Source organism: Hesperophylax consimilis, chromosome 3 (genome assembly GCF_061612785.1).
Source record: "Hesperophylax consimilis isolate HC1 chromosome 3, BYU_Hcon_1.0, whole genome shotgun sequence".
Taxonomy (NCBI): Eukaryota; Metazoa; Arthropoda; class Insecta; order Trichoptera; family Limnephilidae; genus Hesperophylax; species Hesperophylax consimilis.
In genome coordinates, this window is record NC_142838.1 from 3,682,012 (window position 1) to 3,708,934 (window position 26,923).

Below are 26,923 nucleotides of genomic sequence, written 5' to 3' on the forward strand. Positions count from 1 at the left end.
AAACTTTAAAGTAGGCTTATATCCAACAATGAACTGATTAAGCTAAAAACTAGCTAAAAGTACCTACCAAAGGCGTGTATATAGACGATTTGGGGGGTTTTAACCCCCCATCGGCCTCATTATTCCCAAAGGAAAAAAATAATACCTACCCATAGATTATATTCCTTGAAAATACAATAATACTTGTGCAGACTCGTGAAAAATTACGTGATAATATGAATATTTGACAAATCAGCTACACTTTTGAGAATGGCAATGAAAATATTTTTTATTGAAATAATAGAAAAATGAGAAGAAAAGGATGATGTTTCTACTATCTTGGTATGAGGACACCCAACGGTAAGCCGGAAAAGACTATTCGGTTTTTCTTCAAATCAGTATTATTTGAATATAATATAAACACAAATATTACCAACTGACGTTAACTGGTAGGTACCAGGTTAAGGGTATAATTTCCCTTAATCAGTAGTGGTATTCCACTCTCTACCACTTCTGACTGTCACAGACTACTCTCCGAGACTGGCCGTCCAAGTCTGACTCTCCATGAATGACACTCTGTATTCGGGGTATCTGCTCTTTTAAATAAAAAAAGGAAACACATTAAAAAAGTTAACCATTCTATGCTATTTTCTCTCACGCCTTGGTTGGCGTGTGGAATACATTTTTTAGCCTAACATAAATTTCAGAAGGACGTGACACGATCAATGGAAATAATATTACGAAAACCTTCCGATTACCCAACGGATCGATTATTCGAAGAATTTCAAGTGCCTTCATTTAAAGATCTTCATATTAAAAATGCACTAATTCAAATCATAAAAGAAAAAGACAAGTATCAATTTCTAACTGAAAACCGTACTAGACTTAAATATATTTTTCCATGCCCAAAATTAAACACTTCCTTTGCACAAAATTATTACACTTACCGGGCAAGAATTTTTTTCAATCGACTACCTGAAGAAATTAGAAACATTAATGATAACATCAAAATAATAAACACTGTAAAAAAATATTTTAAAGACAAACTCACAAAAAATAAAAATGTTTCCAATTGAATTAATCTTTTGAATAACTCACTTCATGAAAAATAACTCACTTCATTTAAATAAGTTTAAAATCATTTAATTTTTAATTACTTACTTATTGCAATAAAACAATGTACACTCCTCTTCCAGCCACAAGCTAATGCTTCTATGGAAGAGGGGTCCTGAAATATTTTATCTTATATTGTAACAATATTAAAAAAAAAAAAAAAAAAAAAAAAAAAAAAAAAAAAAAAAAAAAAAAAATATTAACAGTATATTAGGAATGCATTTTGAAATTTACAACCTCTTATTTTATTATGGATTACAATTATAGTGTCGCCTTGATCAGAGGCATCCTTGCAATTATTACACCCCGGTGGGCAATAAAATCGGACCATTTCTTAGGTGTGCAATAAAATTTGGGAGATTTTAAACTAAAAAAACAATATTAAAGGGCTTCGGAAAGTAGGTACTTACATGTATTATTTAATGCACACGCACCGACAGTTAAAAATACATTTTACAAAGAGAAAAAAAAATTATCCTAGAAAATAATTGTGATTATGAAATACCAGGTTGTTAGATGTTTATTTTATTTGGGATTTTACATAGCAGATGCGGGAAAAAGTATTGGGTTGTGATAATGTTAAAATTACAAATGGTGGGAAAATTAATCTTATGTCTAAATTATTTAAATGGGTATTCTTGCATTCGTTATGGAATGAACATACCCCTTCTCGTAAATTTATTCGTAAAATAGATACGGAATGCGACTACTCTCTTATATATTTAATACTGCTACCTTAGTGGCTTGTCTACGAAACGTACCATGATTGGTTTTAATATCTATAACGCGGACTTGTTTAACTGGTCCTCGATGTTTTATTTTTTTATTTTTTTTATAGTGAATACCTCACAAGAGTCCCAACTGCTCCCGTCTGGAGCCAGTGACACTATGGCATCCCCAATTGGGGGATGTTGTGAGGCTGAAGGTAAGTGGGGAAGGGAAAGAGGAAGGTGGGGAAGTACCTGGCTATTCAGATCTAGTCACTAAACACGGCTAAAGCCATTTGGAGCAACGTTTCAATTCCGAATGGTGGTCTTACACCAGGGCGATACTGGTAGTATCTTCCACTCTGGAACGTGCCGCAAATATACTATATATTATTTTAATTAATTAATTGTGAAATAACACAAATCAATCAAATAAAATTTATTTGCGCACGCCGGGTTCGAACCCGCGACCTTCGGAATGGCAGTCCAATGCGTTACCACTGGACTATGCCGGCCGTCCGATGTACATGTACAACAATACCTTTGGGCCAGTTTTCCGGCACAACGTGTTATCACAGAGGATAACCACATTACCTACTTTTATAGGCACAACGTCATGAAATTTTGCACGATTTACTAGTGATTTTAAAAGCTTCGGAAAGCGTTTGACTTAATATCACAAAAAAATCTATTGAGAAAATTAAAAATGATGAATGTGAAAGGTATAAAGGTAACAACCGGGAAATGAAGCTGGATCCTTTATCGTACCAAGATAAGACACCCCCAATAGAGCTACTGTGGCCTAGTAATATTCACCCATTTTTAATTATCTCGTATTTTAAATTAAGAACTACTAGTAACTCTGAACTTGAAATGTAAATGTTCAATTATATGTGCATCCGTCTTGTCGTTACTAAGCGGATTATTCAAATTCACTCTATGAATGTTCAATTGCGATAATGTCGGAAAAAATTTAAAAAAAAAGTCGCTGATAGCAATCTGTAATGGCATCTTGATAGGTACCCACTCCGGCGAAGCGTGAAAGCGGCAAAGAAAGAATGAGAATAGATTGGATGCAGTAAAAACGGCTTGTATAAGCGAGTGAGAAATGAGATGATAAGAGCGCAGTGCAATTCCGGGAGAAAGATCTGCAGAAGTTATAGGAAAATCCTGAAAAATTAAATCTAACTCATGAACTGACTACGGAAATTTTAAGGTTTTAACGATAAACCGAATAACAAGAAGCATTTTTAACTCACATATATAAAAATAAATATTCTCCTTGTCATAGATAAAATATTAATTTAACACACTGGTCTGATTTTGATTGGACTAGTTTCAACCTTTAACAATAATCACAGAACTGGTAGGTTACTAAAAAGAGTTGTTTCACAGAATTTGAACAATTCGTGAAATTTCAAACGTAATAATAGAGTTTATTAATTTTAACACAATTTGTTAAAATCTATGATAAAACTAGTGACCAAGAAATATCAAATTAAGGTCTTCCACAAGGCATCGTTCTCGGACCAATATTATTCATTTTATACGTAAATGACAAGTTTGTTGAACCATTACTTGAATAATTCATCTCTTACGCCGATCATACAGTCCTTACAGTAAAATAAAAAAAAAACATGATGAAAAAAATAAATTTAAAAGTCTTCAGAATTCATCTACAAATTACATCTGCCATACAATAAAGAAAATTAATGTATATGTTATTACGAATTATAAATATCTTATCAACGAAAATTCTCAAGGGCATTATACTATTATGACCTTTATAATATATATGTCTATTTTACAATATGCCTTTATCAAAGGAACAGCTTACAAAACTAGCCTGACCCCCGTAGAAACGAATCAAAACTAAAAATAAAAACTGTACGAAAAAAATCTCCTGAATATTCCACTGAACGCGAATTCAAAGTTCTTCATTAAATTACTAGAAGTCAGAAGAATCAACGATAAAAACAGAAATATTGAACTCTGTATATAAAAAATGTTGAAAAATCGTTAACAAAAAAATGCGCCCCCTGTTTCCACCTGAAAATCATACAAATAATCCTATATTATTCTATTTATCCTCCATAAGATTTATTTTCCTTTTTATAAATATATAAATACATATATTTTCAAATTTCACAATGATTACGGTGTAACCATGACTATAATAATAATAATAATAAGTGTTTTATTATCTTTTTTTTTGTGTAACAAATAGATATAATGATATCCTCACTGGGATCTCCCGTGCTGAGGATTTCATTTACATATTATGGATAATTTAATTATAAGAAAATTAATATACATCAAAGTTACAAATAAATTTAATTATGAACAAATATCATGCAATATATGTATATATATTTTTTTAATAATTTTAAAATAAGTAAGATGTTTTTTGATATATATATATATATATGAAGTGTTTTTTGGTATAGTTATATATATGAAATGTTTTTTGGTATAGTTCAGTTGATTCTGTTTTAGTATGTGTTTGATTTCAGTAAATTTTCTATTTCAGATCTTCCTATGTTAAGTATCCAGCTTTTTATTTCAGATTTAAATGTTAAAGTGTTGAGGTTTTTGAGTGTGAGTGGTATTTTGTTGTAGAGTTTAATACTATGATATAAGAAGCTTTTTTGCCCAAAAGTTGTATTAGTAATTATTTGTTGGATAAGTTTTTGATCATGAGATCTAGTGTTTTTATTGTACGTGTTTGTTGTTATTTCTTGTGTTTTGTGCTTATGAATGTAAATGAGTATAGTTTTAGAATATAGTTGTTTAATTGACATGATGTTAAGATTGGTGAAGATTTCGTTAGTGCTAGTTCTTACAGGAACTTTCAGTATATTTTTCATTATGGCATATATTATACTATACATATATTTTTTAAATCCTATATATATATTGTGAAACCATTTTTAAAACTACTGTTTTTTTTCAAATGCATTTAACGAAAGAGCAGTATAAATCGAAAAAGACATAAAAATGTTCACTGCGAAAGGAGAATTATTATATTATGTACCAAAGTTTTATAAATAAAAAGTTTAAAACATGGATAATTAATCTATCGTACAATAATTAAAATAAATAACACATATATATAAAAAGAACTCACGTGTTGTGAAGGAGTGATCCCACCAGTCTGTCTTGCAGAGGTAGGCCTTGAGGTCTGTGGCGGTTCTGCCCACGATGACGATGGGCGGCGCTACGAGGGTGCGGATCACGAGGAACACGGAGAACACGGCCACGATGACGCCCAACCGCTTCAGCAGGTTGAAGTCCGTGATCTTCACGGCCTTGGCGGACCTCACGCGGAATATCACGGATATTCTGAAAAGATAACAAAGTTTTATATCACAATATTTCTGGACAATTTCGAAATCAATAACGAAACAAATAAAACAGTTTTTAATAAAAAGATTAAAACAAATAGTTAGTTAAAATCCACCAGGTCAAAGTGTTATATCTGTCACCAAATGATACATAATTAGATAATATCTTCAATATTTAAACGGATTTAGAAAAAGGGAACACCAAGTTTTCTCTTTGCATAGAAAATTACAATTAACGCTTCCGTAGAATTTTAAATAATTGCATAAAATAGAATGATATCAAATAGTTCACGTGGTCAAAGTTTAATTTTTTTTTTCATAATTATTTTTATACAAAACAAAAAAAGTTTAGTGACATTAACCTTTAAAATACGTTTGTCTTATTAAATGTGTTTTTAGTTGTCTATAAAATGGTAACTAAAAAAATTATAAGCTTTGGCCAGGTTTGCGTTCAAAATTGAAATATTTATAATTGCATTTTTTTCGTTCGTGATATTAAAATTTGAATGGGATCTTATTAAATCCAAAAACAGCAATGCTTTTGAAATATTTGAGGACACGATTATTCATGTCGAGACTTGGGGGTTAAATACTCGTCATATTATTAAATTGGCGACCACTGGCTCCAGAGCTTGGAGTAATGATTGTTACTCTAAGGTCCAAGGCAAGGCAGCTTTCCCCGGGCATCTCAACGAAGGTCGTCCCTTGTTTGTTCAATACAATGACATTATGTTACGTTGATTTTATTACAAGACTACCTTCTAGTAAATTACCCAGTGACGGTGGTAATTTACAATGAAGACTTGTTACAAAGCAGCGTTCCTTTTGTCTAGCGAATAAGAGATGAATTGGTTTTAAAATAAACCTGGGTGAGACGAAATTAGGCTACACACGTGTTTGAACTTTGGCCCCTGTTTAAACAAATCATTATCATAAGTAAAATATAACTTAATGGGAATAATTTTTTGTCCATCCACCTTTTTCTACGCAGAACGTAAGATTTCCGCCAAACTAGTGCCTACGTCATAACCGTTATAATCCTTTTTAATTTTCTTACTGTTGTTACCATGTTATAATGTCATAGAGATAAAAATATCATCGAAATTAAATATGGCGTCAACTCTCAACTAGAAATTCCTAGAATTCATTTCATAAATAATTTAAAATGCATTGTAAATGTATTATTTTGCATCTCCACGTAAATAGTGTTTTGATTTGAAATGGTAACAAGGTGAATTACTTTATCGACTTGTTTTCCATGCTTAAAAACTACTATTTAATTAAGATTAACAGTGCCTAAACCATAATTGCCTTAATGCGTGCCGATTCCAAGGAACAATAATATAAGTCTATCATGTTGATTCAATAATAAATTTCACGATAGGAATCCAGATCCCTCAAACCCAGAGAACTTCAATAAGAATGGTCAGATTATGTTAAAATGAAGAGTTATTTCCATAGCAAAATTTAAATAGAGAAATTATACATTCGCCATCCAAATAAACTTTAAAGTTACATAGATGCAGAAAAACCTCCATTAAAAACAGTTTCATACAATATAACACAAGTCTAGCTAGAAACAAGTTGACTTTAAAGTGTCTGCCTCCTTTGATATGGTAAGCGTTGATGAACTCCTTATAAATTCTCGTTAAAAAGTTAAAGAGAGCTTGCGGCACCATTCCGTCGGGGAACGAGTAATGTTGGCACCTCCAAATGGGAGTGGCTTCGTCATTTGACTTTCAAACTCTCCCTCCGCGCAGAACTCCGTCAGACAACAACACTTTCCAGAAGCCAACCGTCACTTGTCATATACTCATTAGTATTATTATTACGGTAGATATACTTAAAATTTATTTCAATGATGGGATGAGTAACCAGCAGACTTTAATGAAGGAAGTCTTCTCTAAAATCACATTATATAATTTAAAACACAAATAAATAAAATAATTTTCAAAAATTTGTTAGGTTGATAATTTTGGGCTCAAATACAAAATTAAGTTTGGATTCGAAAATTTTGTAAGTACAAGTTTCTGCATAGTTATTCAAAATAAACTTATCTTTCAATGTTATCATCATAACACACCGAACGGGAATATAAATTTGATAATAAATATTACTTACAATGGAAGTTTTAGAATATTAAATGTAACACACCGAACGGGAATATTAATTTGATAATAAATATTACTTACAATGGAAGTTTTAGAATGTTAAATGTAACACACCGAACGGGAATATTAATTTGATGATAAATATTATTTACAATGGAAGTTTTAGAATATTAAATGTAACACACCGAACGGGAATATTAATTTGAAAACAAATATTATTTAAAATGGAAGTTTTAGAATATTAAATGTAACACACCGAGCGGGAATATTAATTTGATGATAAATATTATTTACAATGGAAGTTTTAGAATATTAAATGTAACACACCGAACGGGAATATTAATTTGATGATAAATTTTCAAGGCATTCATATTTCGTGGTGAAATTATGGAGAGCTAATCAATTCAATTTAGAAGGGGGGTATGGATACCGCCTCCCCGGGAACCATTTAATAGATAATCAAAACCTCTTCCATAAGTCATAAGTGATTCTTGAACTTAGCAGGGGTGTACGGGTTCAGGAGGTGAAGTTTGTGCGGGTCTTGGTCCCAGATGCGTCTGCCCACCAACTGCGTGGTGGGCCGAATCGGGAGAGACTGGTTTAGTGAGACCTTTTGACCTCTCCAGCAAGACTCTCTGATATAATCGCCTTGCACAGTGTGGGGGGGTGGTGGGTTCATATGTCCGTCAGTCCTGGCTACACTGCACCCCAGATTCCTACCCTTCCTTCATTACTTTTTCTTTCCCAAAACTTCCTTTCATAAAAATACCCTCCATACAGCATCCCCAAAGATGACATAGGTCTTGAGGGAAATGATTTTACTCACAGTCTCCTATGGGAAGCTAATGTAAAAACACACAAATTTATAAGAATACAACGAGATGTTTGATAGTCCGATGGGAAGGTCGACCAAAGATCCGCCCTTGGGGTGATTTTTTCACGAAAACGGCTCAATAAAAATAATCCAATCATTATTGTACTTATTTTATCACTTACCACAAATATACAGATATTACCCGGCTCAGAACAGATATTGTCTAGTGAGTCGGGTAGCGCATATAATTTGTAAACAAATATTGATGTCAATAAACGCCCGGGTTACCGGCAAATTTAAAAAAAAAAAAAAAAAAATACAACTAACGGTTGTAAATACTATTTCGATGATCATCGATACTTTGATTATTTAAGTTAAGGTTCATTTCTTTTAATATATGTGTGTTTTAATCTATTCAATGTACATACTTTCCGAAGGATTCAATTAGTATTAAATAGTATCTTGCCCTTCCGCCGTCGAAGGGGGAAGTTCTCGATTGGCAAGCTGTAGGTCGCGGGTTCAAATTGGGTTATTTATTTGATTAATTTGTGTGATTTTATAATCAACTCTTTAAAAAGAGAAATGTATGATACTCTCAGTATCACCCTTGTGTAAGACCACTATTAGAATCGAAACGTTGCTTGAAATGGTTTTGGCCGTGTTTGGTGACCAGATGTGAATAGTCAAGTACTTCCCCATCTTGCACTTCACAATCTCCTTCCCCTCCCCACTACCTTCATTTGCACAACATACCCCAATTGGAGATGTCATAGACTCACTGGATCCAGACGGTTGGGAGCAGTTGGGACTCTTGTGCGTTATGTTATGTTTCATATAAATTTATTTTTATTTTGATTAACTCCTCAGTGGATGCTTATATGTTTCCCTATCACCATTAATTAAGCTTCTTGAAAATAATATATGTGTATTAGAAGTATATATTTTCAGGATAAAATTACATTTTTTTCCTAAAAAAAATATGATTGAGTATTTTAAAATGCTTTTTGAAAGATAAAATATCTTCCTAAATAAATATAAATGATCAATCATCATTTGACAGCTTTTTAGCGGCAGTTTGTGATGTTTTAATGGAAAAACCATTAAGCAGCCAATAGCTAATAGGTAGATACACACATTACTACTTATCAAGCTCTTTTGAAAATGAACGTTGAAATTTGATGAATTGTTCAAATTCTCCGAAACAACCCATCCTAAGGATGGGTTCATTTTCGGGTTCTGTGAAAGACTTATTCAAGTTCTGTTTTTATATCATTGTAGGCTAGTTGCTTGACAAAACTGAAATAAAAACAGAACTTGAAAAAATCTTTCACAGAACTTGAAAATGACCGTTGAAATTTGATGAATTGTTCAGATTCTCCGAAACAACCCGTCCATTTTACTAGAACTAAAAATAATCATTTAATTAGCATATTGTGTATAGTAACTTACATAAAGTACATAGTTTTGTATATTATACAAGAACCAGACAAAATATATAAATTGGGACAGATTACATAAAGTGTGAGAAATTATATATTAAATTTTACTGAAGTAAAATGCAAAAATTTCTAACTAAAGCAATCGAATAATATTAAAACGCAATATGTACCCACGGGTAAGAGACATGTCAAAATAGCTTTTATTTATGATACCGAAGCCAACTATTTTTGTGAATGTATTTATTTTTATTCATAAAATAAACTTACAGATGATATCTAAGGTAATGAAAGGAAAAATAAATTAAAATCACGAGATCCATGGACACGGGACGTGAAATGCAAAAAAAAGATTGCCCACGAGGAAAAAAATCAAGCACTCAGAAATCTCTGATGTACCAGGACGTCCAACTTTATAATTAAATACCGAATGAAACTATTGAGATTGAAAATATGATTAATTTAAAAAAAGAATTACGAAAGTGTACCTATCTTGTTTGTCTCTATGTTTCTTATTTCAAATATTTAAATAAATTTTTATTTACCAAAGAATGTTAATTTATATATTATTTATATTTTTAAAATGATTAGCACACATGACGTTGTGAGCTAACTTAAGATTTAAAATATATTTATACATATATAAATAAAGCGGTACCGTTCGGTGAATATGTTGAGAATAAAGTAACAAAGCAATGTTATTGCCTTGATGTTTTCTGGTTAAAGATTCTTACAATTTCGTGTATAAAAAAATAATTTGAAGCAAATACTTATATAATATTAAGCCAAAATAAGCCTTTAATGCAAAAGGCTTGAACCTATGAATAGATTTAATAAATCTATGGTATTCAATTTAATGTGGGTACCGGTGAACGCCCAAGGGATTTTTTCGTATAATACACAAGATACTTGTCCATGTATAATACATAGGTACTATCTAAGAATATTGGTTTCTATTATCATTGGAATACCGTTGGCAAAGCCCGTATTATTAAAAATGAGAAAAGGAAAAGTTATTCAAACAATTCTCGCCATTTTTTTTGTTTGATATTTTTTTCAATATATTATTATTATTTATTGAAGGAAAATAATTTCTCATCTTTGGGGGTGCGATTGTGGAGGGTATTTTTGAGGAGAGGGAGGAGTGTACATACTTTACATGGGTCTTGAAGAGACCCGAAGAGAAACACAGCGGTTGGCAAATCTTTCCATAGCCGAGCTGTTGAACTCAAGAACGAGTCGTAGAAGCGAGCCGTTCTTGTGTGAAAAATGTCAACCATGTACAAATGTTAGGCACCCGTTTGACGTGTTTTGCGACTATGCATCGGTGCCGAAGGTATCAATGACGCTAGTTCCTCGGAGCATCTTCCATTGTTATACCAGTGGAACAGGGAGAGCATACATGTTTAACGCCTATGTTTTAAAGATTGCAATCCGTTTGCTAAGAGATGGGAATCTATCAAAATGACTGCCGGTTTTTGCACAGACTCAAGGGTTTTTCAGGTATTTTGGAGGTCCAGATTCAACAGTGGGGCGCACTTGCTATTTGTACAGGGTCAACATTTGTGTATAATTAAAGTATATACGGTCCCTGTACAGAAAACCCAGCTTCTGTGAGGCTAACTTGATTCGATGGGGGCCCCGTGCCCCGTCTCTTAGAGTTACACCAAGCATATCAATGAAAGGCATGTCGGGAAGATTGCTTCCGTTAAAAGAGACTAGATTATCAGTTCAATCCCTTTCACACGTAATAAGACATGATTGGGTTTGAAACATTAAAATTTGACTTACCCCAAAAGGAAACCCTCTTGAGGTAACCGTCCTTTCTCTGTTTCAAAGTCTTCCGAGCTATTGGAGTTGTTGTTTATCCTTTGAGGGTTTGTCAAAAAAGCTATTATGAACTGTACTGCTATCCGCGTAGCAGTGAAATGGTGAACATGACAACAGGTCATTGATGTACAGCAAAAAAGGTTGGAGATATAACTGATCCCTGTGGGATGTCGACATTTATTGAGTACGAGGAAGAGATGGAACTATCAGCACTCGTCTGAATCGACCCTTCCCTATATTTGAAGTTGGCAATCCAAGTACACAAGGATACGGGGATTCCGTAAGAAGGCAGTTTTTTGACAAGTCCTCGGTGCTAAAACCGGTCAAAGGCCTTGGAAATATCCAGTGCAACCGTTTGGGTCTCATCGTAAGGTTTCAGGGATCGCCTCAAAATATGCATTACATGATTACATAATATATGCAAGATCACCGCAAGAGCGGCAACGCCGGAATCCTTATTAACGGTTGTTAATAATTTTAATCTTCTCTATGTATGTGAGCAGTTTGTGGTCGATCACACGTTTCATCACCTTGGATAGAATCGATTTGATCGCTATGTCACCCATTTTTGGATAAGGGTGAATTAACGTTTTTTTTACCTACCAGAGGATATAGAGCCAGACTTCATTATAAGCTTTAATTATCAATAATCAAAGCTATAATTTACAACTTATGCCAAAATGAAAATCCTTAAAGTAACTTTGGACATCTATAAGATCATGTACCCAACGCCAAAGACTCTAGCCATAATCTTATTACCGAACAAAATGGCGAGAATTATTGGAATAGCTTTTCCTTTTCCCATTTTTAATAATACAGATTAATAAAAAAAATTAATCTGTAGTAATAATAAAAAATTCTCAGTTCCAAACCATTTCATTAACCTCCATATTTACCGGCTTTAGAAGAAACCTTCCTTCATCGGTGCCCTCACCCAAATTCGAAACTATTAATGCAACAAAAATATTAAGTGTTTATATTATAATATGTATAGGTATACTCATAAGTATTTAAAATAACTGCCTCAGCCCAGGCTTGCCTGGTGAAGCAGGATTTGAGAATCCTTAACTTTATCTAATTGTTACGTATTCTATTATTGTTATTATATTATCAAGAGTAATGTTGGTCATCGGTGAAGACATTCACAATTTTTACGAATATTACATTATTTTTGTTTTTTGTCATGGTGTTTTTGTGGTATCATGTTTTATATTTGGTTTAAACGTAATAAACATTGTTAGTATTTGAGAAGTGACGTAAGTCACCTTGGAAGTTGGCGCAATTGCTTACGAATATAAACGAAGGAAGTAAGCATGAGATTGGGGCAAATCCAATTTCATATCATTTACATTTCGCCGGGACATGTACTCGGTGGAAAGACTGTTACTTAAAACAGGAAATGGGATGTTTCCCACTGATGAAAATATTCATATGTGTACGTAACTTTGCGATGGATTGTTCTACTTTAAGGTAAGGACGTTTATTCACGTATTGCAAGGAAAAAATATTTATTTGGGTGAACAAAAGCATTTTTAGCTGGCTCCAAATTTGCGTACACACGTTTAGAAACAGTATTCTTTGGGCACAAAGAGGTAAAACCTTGTCAAAATATAAAGTGTTTTTGAAACACACTTCAAACATCAAAAAGTTACTATTACGTATTCTGGAATGTAAATAATGCTGTATCGCATTTCAACTTTGTCGTTCTTGAAAGGCTGTGCGGAGAAAACGCTACAATTAACTTAGCCATGTTTTGGAATTTTGTGAAATTCGCAGAATGAACCGAAAAACATGGGTGTCGTCAATATTCTCTACTAAACTTGCTTAAATTAAACATTAATCTTTTGATGTATTTTCGAAAACTTTTCAGACTCGGAAACCTTTTTGTAAATATATCTGATCACTGTATTTTAAATTTATATTTGTTGTTTTTTATATATCTATGGTAATTTTATTTTAATTACTTCTTACTTTTCAAAATTATCTGTCATATTAAAGTTTTACCACCTACATGTAAAAACCCCCTGGGCATTTAATAAATAAATAAATAAAATTTATATGATATACAATTTTTTTTTCCAAATTGTGAACATATTTGCGTAATCGAAAACACTAGACATTTTTATTACCATGATAAAATTTTACGTAAAAATATTTTTATTGCTATTTTGTATAGGTAATTCATTACTTGAACCTTTTTTACTCTTCAGCCAAAATATTTTTAGCCCCCCGATATTACACGGGTCATTCATCGGAATCATTGGATGATGCAAGATATATAATAATTCGGGATTACTCCGAGGGAATACATTTCAATCATGGATTGGAAAGCTCAAGTGGATGAAAAACCTTAAATTAAATAAGGGAAGAAAATAAACGATCCATAATATCTTTTTAAAATCAATATTTATCTAGACAATTCAACATAAATATAATATGTCAAATATACGACTTATTTCACAAAGACGATTGATCGAAGGATTATATTTTTCCACGGAGGTCCATGCATTTTTTTCTAAATCCAATATTTTTGTTTTTCGTTAGTACAAAATATAAACAATTTTTTTTTTTTAAAATGCATTAAAAAATATTTTGAACTCTTTTGTTCCATTATGTATCATTTAAAAACACATTTCCATTTGAAATAATTTCCACTTTGCATCTCTCTGATACAAGCAATCATAGAACCCAAAATATTAGTAAAGCATTTCTAAATTTTAATCACCCATCCCAAATTCGTTCTAACGAAACACTTTCATAGATATTTTCATTGTTAATTCAAAAGACCCTTAAATATATTCTATTGTGACCTTATTTTGCCAGTTCTACCCGTCGTAGAAAATTCAAACCATTCGGCAACATTTACGTGTTTTCAGAATGTAAATAAAAAATATTCCTACATTTTCGTATATCAAATTCATTTCGCCGTCATTCACGTCCCACCCATAACCAGTACCTATTGTTAAAAATATAATCACAATACAAACACATACATTTGTTTGAAACCACTTTATTTTAATAATTATTGCTATAATGGTTTTATTAAACTCTTCTCTAAACCGGAAGAGGTAGGTTTAATTAAAGTGGTTAAAAATAAATAAATATGTTTATATTGTACTAATGATAAGATATAAAGTAAATACTTTCGTCGATGAAAATATTATCACTTACCATTCGCAGAGCTCAATTAAAACCTTTTCGATATAATTGTAATATCATATGCCCCCAATAAAATAACGCTGCTAATGATCAAACAATCAAATGATTACTGTAGTGGGTGTGACTGTGAGTGATTGTAACTCTGGTTCAATGAACTCGGATTTGTTTTGAATTTAAGTATCTTTTTCGAAAATCGAACTGATTGTGTCAAGAAGAAGATTCAGACAAGAGATAAAGTTTCTGAGTTGGGCAGTTTCGTTAAAAACATATAATTTTTCCGCAATCAGCCTCGAAATATCAATATTTTACAAGTTATTGTATGTGTTTACATATTTAATAAAAATGTGTGGATGGTAATTTATAAAGTTGGATGGTAATGAAGTTTGCTAGTATGGTTATGAAATATTCATGGATGCTAGAGAAAATGTTCAAGACTCTTAAAAACTCGAAGGCTAATGAAATATAAATAAATTCAAAATAAAATGGTTTTGAAATCGTAGACGTTAAGTATGGTTTGACTAGGTGTGGCGAGAAGGTTATTGAGGAAAAAGGAAGGAAATAAATTAAAAAAAACCCACTGTAGTGAAAAATTAAATGGTTTATTCAGACTTTTGAGCATTGCAAGTAGTACAATTTTTTCGCATGTAATCATGCTCCAAACACATTAAAACAAAAATTTCGGTACCTATCCCTATCCCTTAATAAGAGAATTATTAGGAGGAGTCGAACGCTTTATTCCGATTTTTAAGTAACGGACACAAGAAAAAACAACTTTAAAATGTAGTATTGCAAAAATATTGAAGAAAAGATCTATATTTTGCTAATAAACAATGAAAAGTGTTAATCTCAAGTGACCTACCAGGTAAGTATGGTACTGTATATTACCTCCATTTATAGTAAGTAATAATATAAATCATTCTAGAAGTGTATAATATATTTGAACAGCGCCCTTGAGATGATTTTGCACATAAACGGCGCCATACAAATTATCCAAATATTATTATTATTATTAAAAATATATTTATTCTTATACGAAAATAGTAACATATGTAAGGAACTTTAATGGGATCACGAGTTGTTATTCCAGTGAACGTCGTCGCTCGAAAGCCATTTAAAACTATTAGCAAATTTATGAAGGTGAATTATCCTCTTCTAATCTCGTCTGGATCTTACAAGCGCTGAATAATTTGTGATTCCAGACCAAAATCTTCGTCGCTAATTGGTGGCCACCAATTTTTTCCTTGAGTTTTTTTCTAAAAAAATACTTTTTACTCTATGTGTAGTCATGTTTTCCGATAATTTTCCAAATGTTACTAATTTCATATTTAACCACTATCCAGTCATCTATATCGAATTTGAAAGGGGCCTCCTTATTCTCTTCATTGATTTCTTCAACAATTTCCATGTGTGGGAATTCCACAGGATTGGGGACTGCAGTTTTGATTCATTAAAATCAGGAACTTCCACTCTAGGGGATCAAATGGAATTCTCGAAACCAGTTCAGTAAGATCTATATTTACAAAAAGTCTATAGAAGCTGATATTTTTCGGTTCGTTGAAAAATTTGTCGTGGAGGTTTTTGAAGTTATCTGTAATATTTTTTTGTTTTTTTTTGTTTTGTTTTTCTTGTTTCCTGATATTCTCTTTCTGATATTACAAAGAACTAAAGTGAAACTTTCTTCAACTTGTTTTTTTCTTTCAGTTTTTCATTCGTAAACTGCCTCGTCTCAGTTTTTTCAAAGCCTTATATTTTTTTATTTAATTCTCGTGATTCACTGACCGACATTTATTATTCACATCTTCGACTTTATTCGTGAAGATGTCTTTAACTATGTCATTTACTTCCTTTTTTACGTATCTGCGAGTGTTGTATTTGTCTTTTTAGCTGCAATTTTCAATTACTTTTGGGCTTTTTTCTATTTTTTTAGTTCTTTTATCTCGTCTTTTAACTTCTTAATGGTTTTCATAGGTCTATACCGTTATTTTATAGCAGTATATTTGTTTGACGTGTGTGTCCTCATCATTGTTGCCATTTGTAGGCCTATTTTCAACAAAGATTTTCAATGAAGATTTTTTTTGCGATAAAATCAAAACTTGAATTCTTATCATGATATAAGATCTAAAAATACATATAAATGTGCTTTATTAGTTAGAAATATAGTCGAACGCTTTATTCCGATTTTTAAGTAACGGACACAAGAAAAAACAACTTTAAAATGTAGTATTGCAAAAATATTGAAGAAAAGATCTATATTTTGCTAATAAACAATGAAAAGTGTTAATCTCAAGTGACCTACCAGGTAAGTATGGTACTGTATATTACCTCCATTTATAGTAAGTAATAATATAAATCATTCTAGAAGTGTATTATATATTTGAACAGCGCCCTTGAGATGATTTTGCACATAAACGGCGCCATACAAATTATCCAAATATTATTATTATTATTAAAAATATATTTATTCTTATACGAAAATAGTAACATATGTAAGGAACTTTAATGGGATCACGAGTTGTTATTCCAGTGAACGTCGTCGCTCGAAAGCCATTTAAAACTATTAGCAAATTTATGAAGGTGAATTATCCTCTTCTAATCTCGTCTGGATCTTACAAGCGCTGAAACATGAAAAATAACACGCGTAAACATGAAAAATAACAAAAATTTGATTTTAATTAACCCAAAAATTCCTAAACTTTACAGCCTATTAAAAATACATAAACTGAACAAACCTATTAGGCCAGTAGTCTCTAATTGTAATGCCCCAACTTTTAAATTAGCGTCAGCTATCAATACTGTAATTAATAATGCTAATATATTTCAACCAACATACACAGTTAAAAATTCGTTAGAATTAGTCAATTATCTAAAGGATTTGGAAATTCCTAATCATGCTATGTTGGTTTCTTTTGACGTAGTAAATTTATTCCCTAGTATTCCAATAGAAGAAAGTAAAACCATCATCAATAATTTGTTAAATTCATCTAACTTACAGAAAGACCTTATCCATGACCTCATTTTATTTTTCGAAGTTATTTTTAAACAAAATTATTTTCTTAAACAGTAACTTTGTAAACATCACTTATGGGTAAATACTTAATTCCGACCGGGTTTCGCTACAACCGTAGCCTCATCAGGGCAGTATAATACTAAAAATCTAAAAATTAAATTAACATGTGTAGACATCACGGTAGGTGGACAGTCTGAGCTACAGTGGAAGAGGTAGGGATAGGTGAGAGATTGGGAGGCGAGTGTTCTTTGTCAATAGGGAACAATCTGAGTATAGGGCTTTTATTTAGGTTTATTTGGTTGTTGATGACTTTGCTATTGACGTTTATGGCTTTCCTTAACTCTAACGCTTCTAAGTTATCCAACCTAAGACCTATTCCGTTTTTATGTAATAGGCTGACGCCAGTATTTTTGTCGAACGTATGGTTGGTTGCTATGAGGTGATTTGCAAATTCGGAGAATCCATTACTGTTTAAGCATCTTAGGTGTTCTTTGACTCGCGTTTTGATATTACGCGCTGTTTTGCCTATGTAAAACGCGGGACAGTCACTACATTGCAGTGAGTAAATACCTGAGTGATTTAACCGATGTTCTTTGTCTTTAAAGTTCATCAAAAATTTACCTATACTATTGTTAGTGTAAAACGCTGGTTTGATATCTGGTGGGAGGTTTTTTATGCTTTTTTGAGAGAAATTATCGATGTACAAAATTCTACGCCATTGTTGAGGTTGATTATTATTAGTTGATATATTATTATTATGAGGGGAGCTGTTAAATAGAAATTTGCTTGTCGATAATCTTTTTAATTTCTTGTTTAGGATGTTATTGACCATATTTGCATTATAGCCATTATTAATCGCGATTTGTTTAATCGTCGCTAATTCTAATAAGAAGTTGGAATTTGATAACGGGACGGTAACTAATCTATGGATCATGGAATGGAAAGCAGAATGTTTGTGGGAGATGGGATGGTTAGATGAATTATTAATAGTTGTATCAGTGTAAGTGGGTTTACGATAGATTTTAAATTCTATTTTATTGTTAATGATTGATAGGGTGAGATCTAAAAAGTTTAAGCTAGAATTAGTTCCTATTTCTATTGTGAATTTAATTTTTGTATGAAAAGAGTTTATTAGTTTTAGGAAGGAATCAAGTTGGCGCTCAGTACCTGTCCAGATACAGAAAACATCATCGACATATCTCTTCCACAATAACACATTCTTTAATAATGGCGATTTACAGTTAAAAATGTTATTCTCTAGATTGTCCATAAATATGTCGGCGATGAGGGGAGAAGTCGGAGCTCCCATTGCCAGGCCATCTGTTTGTTGATAAAAAAGTTCATTGTATTGGAAATAATTTTGACTTAGACAAACATTAAATAGGTGAGAAAGTTCCTTAGAGAAATTATTTGGTAGTTTTGAATTTTGTAATAATTTGAACAAAATGCTTTTACTTTCATCTACGGGAATATTTGGAAATAAGTTAACAACATCAAATGAGACTAATTTTGAATTATTCGGAATATGTAGATTTTTCAGTTCATCAATCAAAGTGAATGAGTTCTTAATGGTGAATTTCGGAGCAAACACTTTAGAATTATTAAATACTTCAGTTATAAATGAAGCTGTTTTGAAAATCGGAGAATTACAACTTGACACGACCGGCCTAATAGGTTTGTCGTTTTTATGGATTTTTAAGAAACCATATAATTTAGGGGCCAATGGATTTTTTGTTAGAAATTTTACTTGTTGGTATGAATTGTCTTGAAAGATAGGGGATTTGCATGAATTCAAAGCACTTTTAATGTTATCTAGGTATTTGGTAGTGGGGTCTTTAGGTAGAATGTCAAATTTGTCCGTCTTAATAAAGTCTTGCACTTTGGAATTATAGTCACTTTTATTCATTATAATTATCGTGTTGCCTTTATCAGCCTTTGTTAAAATTAATTGTTCATCCTTTAATTTCTTCCTGATGTTCAGCATAATGTATGTTTCACGATTATAGTTGACTTTAAGTGTAGGAATGAGCTTTTTTATTGTTTCTGCACTTTTGTATAGAGGTGGTCCAGGTTTATTATATAACGCGGTCTCGATGTCCACTGCAACGTTTTCCACTGCACTAATGTAATTCTTTTTATTATAATCTAAGTTGTATTTTAAACCTTTAGATAACAGAGTCAGCTCGTTTGGTTGGAACTGAACTGATGAGAGATTCTGTAACCGGTCGAAGAACTGATGGGTATATTTTACTGGTTCATTGTTATTATTTTTATGTTGTGACAGATTAAGGTTAATTAGTTTTTTGTTTATGGTTTCACGTTTTTTGTAGGCCTTTATAGAGGCGAAGTTTCTAACTTTGTCGTCAAACAGATCCCATTCAACCGGGTGTAATTCGTTCACCAATTCTATGTGTAAAACTTTTAACGTTAATTTAATATTATTTCTCATTTTATATGCACTTTTTAGGTCTTCTTTTAACCATGCAATTTTAGCTTTAAATACAGATGTTTTTGAAATGTCCGGTTTATTGTTCATATTTTTAAACTTAGCGTTCAGATATTTAGGGAAAACTTTCATTTTAAGACACTGTTTGTAAAAGAATATATCCACACACGAAATTCTATATTTTACGGTAAATTTTTTATACATTTTTGCTTTAATAGCTGTACTTGCTAATATTATTTCTTCATATGAAGCGGTTACTTTGTGATGTGACATTATAATTTAAAATTAAACAGTAACTTTGTAAACATCACTTATGGGTAAATACTTAATTCCGACCGGGTTTCGCTACAACCGTAGCCTCATCAGGGCAGTATAATACTAAAAATCTAAAAATTAAATTAACATGTGTAGACATCACGGTAGGTGGACAGTCTGAGCTACAGTGGAAGAGGTAGGGATAGGTGAGAGATTGGGAGGCGAGTGTTCTTTGTCAATAGGGAACAATCTGAGTATAGGGCTTTTATTTAGGTTTATTTGGTTGTTGATGACTTTGCTATTGACGTTTATGGCTTTCCTTAACTCTAACGCTTCTAAGTTATCCAACCTAAGACCTATTCCGTTTTTATGTAATAGGCTGACGCCAGTATTTTTGTCGAACGTATGGTTGGTTGCTATGAGGTGATTTGCAAATTCGGAGAATCCATTACTGTTTAAGCATCTTAGGTGTTCTTTGACTCGCGTTTTGATATTACGCGCTGTTTTGCCTATGTAAAACGCGGGACAGTCACTACATTGCAGTGAGTAAATACCTGAGTGATTTAACCGATGTTCTTTGTCTTTAAAGTTCATCAAAAATTTACCTATACTATTGTTAGTGTAAAACGCTGGTTTGATATCTGGTGGGAGGTTTTTTATGCTTTTTTGAGAGAAATTATCGATGTACAAAATTCTACGCCATTGTTGAGGTTGATTATTATTAGTTGATATATTATTATTATGAGGGGAGCTGTTAAATAGAAATTTGCTTGTCGATAATCTTTTTAATTTCTTGTTTAGGATGTTATTGACCATATTTGCATTATAGCCATTATTAATCGCGATTTGTTTAATCGTCGCTAATTCTAATAAGAAGTTGGAATTTGATAACGGGACGGTAACTAATCTATGGATCATGGAATGGAAAGCAGAATGTTTGTGGGAGATGGGATGGTTAGATGAATTATTAATAGTTGTATCAGTGTAAGTGGGTTTACGATAGATTTTAAATTCTATTTTATTGTTAATGATTGATAGGGTGAGATCTAAAAAGTTTAAGCTAGAATTAGTTCCTATTTCTATTGTGAATTTAATTTTTGTATGAAAAGAGTTTATTAGTTTTAGGAATAGGAATAGGTCTTAGGTTGGATAACTTAGAAGCGTTAGAGTTAAGGAAAGCCATAAACGTCAATAGCAAAGTCATCAACAACCAAATAAACCTAAATAAAAGCCCTATACTCAGATTGTTCCCTATTGACAAAGAACACTCGCCTCCCAATCTCTCACCTATCCCTACCTCTTCCACTGTAGCTCAGACTGTCCACCTACCGTGATGTCTACACATGTTAATTTAATTTTTAGATTTTTAGTATTATACTGCCCTGATGAGGCTACGGTTGTAGCGAAACCCGGTCGGAATTAAGTATTTACCCATAAGTGATGTTTACAAAGTTACTGTTTAATTTTAAATTATAATGTCACATCACAAAGTAACCGCTTCATATGAAGAAAAAATTATTTTCAATTTAACAATACAATTTTTAAACAAAAGGATGGCTTGGCCATGGGGAACAGTACGAGTCCTTTGATTGCAGACATTTTTATTAATAATTTAGAAAATAAGATTTTTAATAGCGGTGCCTTGTTACTTAAAAATTTATATTGTTGGAAGAGATATGTAGACGACATTTTTTGCATTTGGTTAGGAACAGAAAGACAATTGAACATGTTCTTAAACTTTTTAAATAAAATACACAAAAATATTCAATTTACATTAGAAATAGGTATAGATAAGAGTTTAAATTTCTTAGATTTAAATTTAACAATAAAAGGTAATAAAATAGATTTTAATATTTTCCGTAAAGATACGTACACTGATATTGTCATTCATAATTCATCAAATCATCCCTTTTCTCAAAAAGTCGCAGCTTTCCATTCTATGCTTAGTAGATTAATTTCGATTCCTTTGTCGGATCCTAATTATATGTCAGAATTAAATATCATAAAACAAATAGCATCTAATAACGGCTATCCTAATAAATTGATAGATGAAATACTAAATAAAAAAATTAAACATAAATTCTTTAAACTTTATATTTATCCTATTTATAAAGATACAAACAAACAATGGCGTAGAATTCTATTTGTAGATAATGATACTTCCAAAATTATAAATAAAAACATCCCCTTCACTATTCAACCGGCGTTTTATACGAATAACAAATTAAAAAATATATATTCTTAATAATAAAGATATTGATAGTCAAACTAAAAAATCAGGTGTTTATAAACTCAACTGTAATGATTGTAATTCCTTTTATATAGGAAAAACTAATAGAAACTTTGAGATCAGAATTAAAGAACATCTTAGGGCTTTAAAGGGAAACTGTGAATCAGAATTTGCGGATCATTTATTAAATAACGACCATACTTTCGATATTAATTCAGGTTTTAAAATACTACATTCTGGTTACAAGGTATCTCAAATCAATAATTTTGAAATCCTAGAAATAAGAAAACACGTGAATATGAAAGCAGATATTATTAATAAACAAAAAATTTTTATAAACCCCATTTTAAATATTTTCCCAATTACCCGGTCTTTCCCGTCTAATGACATTTTAATTCCTACTTTGAATAACCCTCCCCCACTCTTACCCCTCCCCACTCCTTCTACCTCTTCTTTCTAGACCTAATTTTAATTATAACTTTAGTATACTTGTGCTCCTGATGAAGTGAACTTGGTTCATGAAACATGTTGAGATTTTGTATCGAAATAAAGTGATGTAAACAATGTTATTTGTGTTTTAATAAAAAATAAATAATGCCATCACAAAGTGAAAAGCAGTTAGAAGAAGTTTTCTTCGAAAAATTAAAAATATAGGTAGCATAATTGATGTAGTGATTTTACTTTTGAAAACTGCTCTTAATTGTGGATCAATTTACCGGTCCTTCCTCGGGAAGGGGAAGGTAATGAAACTTTAAATGTAGAAAAGTAATAAAGTAAAAAATGTCTGATGCGACAAATACTACTTTTTCCTTTCTTAAATAGCTACATTTATTGAAGGAAAATGCACTACCTACGTGTAAAAATCCTCTGAGCTTTAAATAAATAATAAAAAATTCACTGATCTGCGCTTGTTTAAAATAAATTATAAAAAGGTGCAAAATAGTCGTAACAACGTGAAATAAATCAAATCTTTCGTTCTTCAAATGTTCTCTCCTTTGGGCCACTGCATACCAAAAATTAAGGATTTAGGTTCATTTCTTACTTGATCTATTTGGTGGTCGCTTTTCTAAGCAGGGTATTATTTTATCCTGAATACGTGGTCTGCCCGATCCCATTTACGTTTCTCCTCGCGACCAATTCTCTACATATATTTCACCTGTATTCCTGGCGGCTTAGATCCCTGCAGACTGATTGCCCCTTCGTCTTACAGCCCAGCAGTAAGCCATCCTTAGTCCTTAGCTAAAAAGCGATCGATAACTTCCCTTCAATTTGGGAATAAAAAAAAAATCCTTCGTAGATTGTGGATGTTTTCAGCAAAATAAGAATAAATTGCGAATAGAGAAAGAATGGCTTAACGATTTATTTCATTAGTAACTAACATGAGAAAAGGTATAAAGAATATTTGATGATTTTAAAAATATTATTACAGGCTTAATAAGTTGCAGCAATTGTCATAATGACTGTCAAAAGCACTTATTCACTATCCACTGGTTTTGACATATTGTGATGGTTGTTATAATCGTCGCATCAATTGCAATCATCGTAACAATATATGACCATAATAGTCAGGAGAGTAATGAGTAGTAGTATTGAGTAGTAACAACAAACTCATATGACAACATTCAAGATGATATTTTGATAGAACACCATCAACATTATATAACTTATAACCAACCTATAGCCAAATAAAATGGGGAAAGAAAATTAAGCGAATGCATTCTGTTAAAATTAAAAATTTTAAAGCTTTTTGATTCATAAAATAAATCATGAGTGAAGTAAGAAGATTCATTGTTGGGTTTTTGTGCTGTCTCATTACATAGCCAAAATTTCAGACATGTAGATATATTAATTGCATCCGGCCATTACTTCAGATTTCTTCCAGAAGCGCTGGGAAGACCCAAAATGCATCAAGCACACCTATTTACGGAGGTTATTGAAATCCAAAAAATCCCATTAATATTAAGAAGATGCTAAGCTTAATAGTTATCAATATCCGGTACTTGATGGCTACACCAAAACTAATCGCGAAAACAACATTAATTTTACTGATTATTATATTGAAATACCGGCCGTAAGAGGATTAACGCGCACACGTGAATATAAACTTCACCACAATCTGCACATCTGCTCTGATAATGGACACTGTAACACGGAACCGCACAAACAACGCACGGCATAATAACGCAAAAAATAATAACGATAATTAACGAAAAATTTTCCTCGAAAGAGAAAATAATTTAGACAATACAAAAAAAAACAAGACATAATTGAAAAGCCCAAAACTTAATCAAAATCTGGCAACGAATATTCGCATAGAGAACAGAAAAGACTACAAATCATTCTTAATTAATTTTGTGAAAAAAGTATTGCCTCGCTAGCGGCCATGCCAGTCTAAATCGAAACTGAAAATAGAAAAACCCTTTTCAAAATTGGGAATCCGTATTTTCATTTTCAACGTATTTCTGGATTTTCAGTAACCGATACGTACGCGAATTTTCTATAAACTTGGGTCTGATTTACTGCTGAAAAGCTGCACCGACGTTCGGCTGTCAGAACAATCACTGCCATCCACAGTCATCCGGATGAACAAGAAAAATGTTTTTTTACTGATAAATCACAAAAAAATACGGACAACATTAAATAATGCATTCATCGGTCATTTTAATATTTTATTAACAATAGTAGCTAGTGGATATTTACTCACAATTAAAAAAAATTATATAACTGTTAAGTAAGATGTAAAATGGAAACATTTGTATTTTTTTGTACTTTACCCGTACAATCGTTTTTTTCTAATGATCATTTGGCCAATTGAAAAAAGAAATATCTTTTTTTAATTTTTTTTTATATATTCAATAATATTATTATAAGATTTATAAAAACAGTTTATTTTTAAGCAAGTTCTGATGTGTAATTATTATTACGCGTGTCAGCTGTTTCGCCCTCTGAAGGCATTATCAAACTGTGGGTAGCCCACTTACAGATGATACATTTATATTATTTCTAGATAGGTATTTTAATTTCAATTACTGATTCCCTAATTGATTTCTGAGTAAAATGTTCTAAAGGTCCGTAGATCGAATCAATAGCGTGAACCATTGAAACAGAATTCAACCTGAGAAAACAAGATCGTCGCCCCGGTTCGTGAAATTCATATGCTTTAATAATCGAATAATCATTGTTCTTTAACATAAATAAATAAATGCACGTATTTAAAGATGTTTTGATAGTAACAAAATTTTAGTTTATAAAGATAATGGAGTATTAAAATAATATTTTTTTTAATGATAAATTAGTGTTTAGGGCGGCATTTATTTTTACTCGGGAGATAATTTTAATTTGTATGGATATTTCAGGCGACTAATTATTGCTTATGATAATTTATTAAAATATCTCCACTTGAATTGATTAATACATAAATATTTCGCTTGAATAATAAAATCAGTTCCATCTTTGAATCGGCTGACCCAATCGCATTATATTACTCTTAGTAATAAAAAAGCTCATCTCGAGAATTCTATATCACTGAAGATAAACCTATTGGAGGCAATAATCCCCTGAATCAACGGAATTTACCCAAAAGGTCGCCTTTGCGCTGCTTCGTTAAGTAAGCTGAATGTTTGTCCTGGGCAAAAAATCCCCTTTCATTTTTATCGTGATTAGTGTTTTCTGGCCCGAGGGGAAATTCTCTTACAAAAATGTCACTCAGTAGTTCTTTGAAATAAGAGAATTCTTGTATTAATTCCTTGATCAGAATTGCTAATTATGTAGGGTTTGGGAAGTGAAAATAACGCTCATATTAAAAAAAAAACGAGTTTTTATCCCGGGCTTAAAGTATTTCTGGCGAAGAAAATTTTCTACACATTGGATTTAATGCCTCGAAAAAAAATCCTCTTCATTAGCACCTTACCTTATATTTATTTACACTGTGTTTTATTAAACTACAGCTAAACTCTTTATAATTTATGATAAAATGGAAATAAATAAGAGTTACCAAAAGAACATTTGCAACAACACAAAATTATTAAGGTAATCACTGAAAATAATAATCAAAACTCTCAATGAAAATATGTATACAGAATAAGACACAAAAAATAAAAAAAGGATAACTTTCACAACCGGGACTCGAACGTAGATGCTCTAGCCTTACAAGGACAACCTGATAAAAATCCCAATCTTAAACCTGATAACTGAAAATTTAAATGCTGTGAATGAATGCATTTATATTGAACAGGTATATACTTAGACTTAAAACATTAGATTTCAAAATGTATTTGTTATTTTGTAAGTTAAGGCGGGGATATAAAAGTTGAATTTGAAGTAACATTCTTTTAAAAATAAGCAATTGAAATATATTTACATTCTTAACGATACGTATAAAAATACAATAAAATGAGTACAATGTAACGGTACTTTCCAATGCACATTGTATTGCATCCCCTTAAATATTTTTACGACTCGAATAACAATAAAATAATATTATTGTCTTGTT

General features: G+C 31.7%; 1 protein-coding gene across 1 annotated transcript in view; it reads right to left on the reverse strand.

Annotated features, from left to right (window-relative positions):
• Positions 1–26,923, reverse strand: part of LOC149424849 (uncharacterized) — a 658,025-nt gene that overhangs the window by 164,283 nt on the left and 466,819 nt on the right. Inside the window, exon 8 of the mRNA XM_089647476.1 lies at positions 4,927–5,141. Coding sequence (XP_089503602.1) covers positions 4,927–5,141 — 215 coding nt within the window. The remainder of the gene's footprint in view (positions 1–4,926; positions 5,142–26,923) is intronic.